The sequence below is a fragment of the Chinchilla lanigera genome, unplaced genomic scaffold (assembly GCF_000276665.1).
Source record: "Chinchilla lanigera isolate Chin_1 unplaced genomic scaffold, ChiLan1.0 scaffold00034, whole genome shotgun sequence".
NCBI lineage: Eukaryota > Metazoa > Chordata > Mammalia > Rodentia > Chinchillidae > Chinchilla > Chinchilla lanigera.
The window spans coordinates 5270934-5274839 of record NW_004955435.1 but is presented as its reverse complement, the minus strand read 5'-3'; the positions used below and the strand labels follow the sequence as shown (position 1 = coordinate 5274839).

The window sequence follows — 3906 nt, the reverse complement described above, 5'->3', positions numbered from 1 at the left end:
TAGAAGGCAGCTTGCACACCAACTAGGCCGCAGCGCAGCGGGGGTGTGCGTGCCGGAGAGACAGACTTGGGCTTAGGGAACAGTCACGTCGAGGGGGGAAGGCCACGCCTGAGTGAGAACTTCTGATTTCACCCTACGTCGTGGTCATTACAAGCTGTGGTTCTTTTTTATTCTTTCTCTTCCTTTCTTCAGTCCTTTCTTCTCTCTTTCCTTCTCCTTTTCTAGACTTTACTTTTTAACTTTTTAATTTGAAGACTTTTTAAGAGGCACAACAGCAGAGAGAGCTGTACAGTGCACCCCTGTGCCGCCAGTCCCCCAACACCATCGAAACGCAGCCTCTTGTTTCGTGCACACTCTTCCCCCTCGGCTAGGACCACCCTCCTCACCCTTTGAATGAGGCCCGGTATGACTAGGTATCTAGGGCAAGCACGTGGCGCGTCCCCCTGTGGGCGGGACGTGCTAGGAAAGGCTCCTGGACCTACCTACGTGCAGTGGCATTGAAAACAACATCATCCCTGGAGAAACCGGGGTCTCAAAATGGATCTTACGCCTCAAAGGGCTTGCTTCCCCTCTCCCCTGACCACCCTGCCCAGAAAGGGAAGGAGTCCCAGGGAAATGTGCCAACCCAGAGCCCACGCCTCTCTCAGCAGGGCACACGCGGCCCCTGTACGTGCACCACCCGGTCCCAGAGATGGTGAGGCGGCTGGCCGGAGAGGGGCGGGAGCAGGGCTCAGACTGCTGCCGGAGTGGCACACACATGTCCAGGCCCCTCGCGACAGTAAAAGGGAGCGCAGTGGGAAGCAAGGGTTCCCTCTGTTCCCACAGACCAAGCGCTTGATCCGCAGCTGCAGCCCTGCCCTACAACCCGTACACCTTAAGGATGGGCTTTGAAAGTGAGGGACACTACAGCCTTTCTCAGCACCCTTAAATCTAAGCGAGTACCACTGATGCCCTTGTCGAGTCAGCTAACGACTGCTGAAGAGCCAGGGGAGCGTGGTCTGAATTCCTGGGGGACAGAGAGAAGGGGACACAGGAAACACTGAAGTTGGCCAGTGCGGGTGTCATGGGAAGGACAGCGTCGCACACAGCACAACGCACTCAAGGCAGACCAAGGCCGTTGGTGAGCCGATCTTTTCAGGAACTCTCTGTCTGTGGATGAAGGTAAACCTCATTCCCCTTCCTCAGCTGCAATCCCTCCTCCCCTTGTGTCCTCCCGAAAAGAACAACACCCCCACTGCAGAAACCTCTGTCCCTAATCTGAGACAAGGGAAACTCGGCTGAGCTGGAACTCTCCTTGTAGTACGCAAGGAGGGACGACCTGTGACTGCTCTGTACAGCACAGAATTCTTATCTAGTCATACACTTCATTCTGGAAGGAGGGGTGTGCTCCGAATAACGCCTTTAGATCCTGGAATTTTCTTTATGATGCATGGGGAAGGAAGGCAGGCCCTGTATGTTTTAACAGGCACACACCTAAAGAACAAAGCAGAAAAAGCAAAATAGGGCAGCCCACGATAGCAATTAGGGGTTTTTTTATTCCTGAGTGGATAATATGTGGTTTCATTTAAATAAGAACACAATCTCCATTAACTTAATTTGTCAAAGCAATACAGCCAACACTCAGCTAGCACCCTAGGAAAGCATTTTTAGATACATCATTGCTACTTTGAAATTAAAAGTGAATCAGTCTTGTGGAGTTAATTACCAGCAAATTGAACTAAAATAGGTCTCCCACATGGCAGGGAGCCAGCAGAAGAGGGTTCTAGTGCTAGCCAGAAACATTGCAAGATACCAGGCAGACACTAGAAAAGCTGTTTAAAAGTCACAAATGTCTACAGGAACATTGGGAAAAATTGCTTACACTTTCCCACAACAAGACACAAAGACAAAGGCCTAATTAAAAGACTTTTTATAGAGATTTAGAATGGCCCCAGTCTTCTAAAACACAAAGTCTTCAGCTCTCTGTTGTTAGAGCCTATTTTCCAATACTTACAGAAAAGAAACTATGCCTATTTCTTCTTGATGCTGACATAGGTAGCTTATTTAATTGTATAAGGTAGACATGCTTGTAGGTGCTGAAAATTACAGCCAGGAAAAAGAAGTGACTTCCCTCATTAGTGCTTTGGGAGACCGTGTCTTCTGTTACAGTAACCTCAAGAGGGTACACAAGAAAACCGGAGGCAGAAGAAGAAAACGCAAAAGGACAGTTGCCTGAATTTTACTTAAATACCTGGATCAAGGGAAATGGGGACAAATGAAACCTTGTCTAGTCAGAGAGAAGTGGTGCATGCATAAAGGGGATTGATAATAAAATGACTGCTGATTTATTATTGGCAATGAACATATTTGTTTTATTTTGTTTTACTACAAACATGACAAGGTTTTCTGTCACTTCCATAATTATTCAAATGCAGAACTGCTCCTAAGATCCTGGATTAAAATGTCCAAGAGTGCAGCAAGCAAGCCGTTTTTGCTTCTGAAGTACACAGTAGATCGAGGATATGTGGCCCCATATTTGATGTAGTTAGCAGCCTGACACGTGATTATTAAAATTACTTTCTTCTCATTTTAGTTTTATAAAATAATTTCACATTTTGCATTTCAAATGTTCCTAAATAAATTTTGTGAGCTAAACACGAAAGTGACAAACCTCAAATAATACATTTGAAAACAGAATCCCACTTGAACTGTTCATTATATATAGCTGAGTTTATTACACTTCCTTCCATAGACATGATACCAATGCTAAATGTCATGGTAATAGATATGAACTACATAGAAACAGTGTTACTTTCTAACGTCTGGCTTGTTTAAACCGTGAAAAAGCACAGATGACTTTACAGGCCCAAACCCTATTATTGGCCCCTCTTGACTGCGGCTCCATTTACGAGATAAAGCCCCAACTGGGAGCTTTCTGTAAGATGGAGCAGGACAAGCAGGACTCTAGGTAGCCACAGGTGTCTCTGTGTCTCGTCCCAAGTAACTGAAGGTCATCTCTTCTGGTGTCTGGAAGCAATAAAATGTCCTTGTCTAATGGGTATTGCTTTAGTATTCACATGCCCAATAAGTTCTAGCATCTAAGAACATGCAGTCGCCGCTAACATCAGCTGTGCAGCTATGGTGTTAGTAGTGTTTAATTATATCATGTGCATGGAGAGATTTTAACTGTGAAAGAGAAAACGGACTTCTTCTCCTCGGCAACCATTATAGTACAGAAGGTTCAAAGCTGCAATCACACTCATAAGGCAAACAAACTGGTTACAAAAGGAGGGTAGCAACAAGTGTGCATGCGATAGAAAATGTGAAACTGGTACCTAGAACAGACAACGCCCTTGCGCGTTGTCAAACTTCCATTTCTGGCTCTGACCCTCGGTTAACAAACTGGAAATGCTTGACGCTAATATTACTCTTAGAAGAGGGGAAGGCGTGTAAAATAATAAATGTGCGGTTTTTCCTCACCGGCTCTGATTCTATCTCATTAAAGAATGACTTGGCTTTATAAAAACCCTTTTAAAAATAAAGGACTTGAGGTCTTCACGGCAATTCGTATCGGTGCGGTGCACGCTGTCTGTGGCTTCACCCGGCCAGGCTCATCTAAAAGATTAAACAGAACGGAGCGTGCTCGGAGGTAAAAGCCCCTTTCTGCTACTTTCCGCACGGTGCTCCCTCCCGGTTAGGTCCTCCGGCTCGCGCGCACCCAGGGCGCTCCCGGCGCTGCAGGAGGACGCGCAGGACGGCCACGTCGGGCAGGCTTCTTCCAAAGCCGGCTGCCGTGAGCGGCCGGCGAGTGCCCGCGCGTCTCCGCGTCCGGGGCGCCGACTTCGGGGCTCTCTGAACACGCGAGCGGGAGTGCAAGTCGGTGGCCGTGCGCAGGGCGCGGCGGCGGGGCGGTCCGCGCGGGGTGGC

The 3906-nt window shown here is 47.8% G+C and overlaps 1 protein-coding gene across 1 annotated transcript in view; it reads right to left on the bottom strand.

Annotated features, from left to right (window-relative positions):
- Nucleotides 1–3602: 3602 nt before the first annotated feature.
- Gpr88 (G protein-coupled receptor 88) overlaps nucleotides 3603–3906 on the bottom strand; it is a 2492-nt gene continuing 2188 nt past the window's right edge. The window contains exon 2 of the mRNA XM_005389100.2: nucleotides 3603–3831. Within this exon, the coding sequence (XP_005389157.1) occupies nucleotides 3603–3831 (229 nt within the window). The remainder of the gene's footprint in view (nucleotides 3832–3906) is intronic.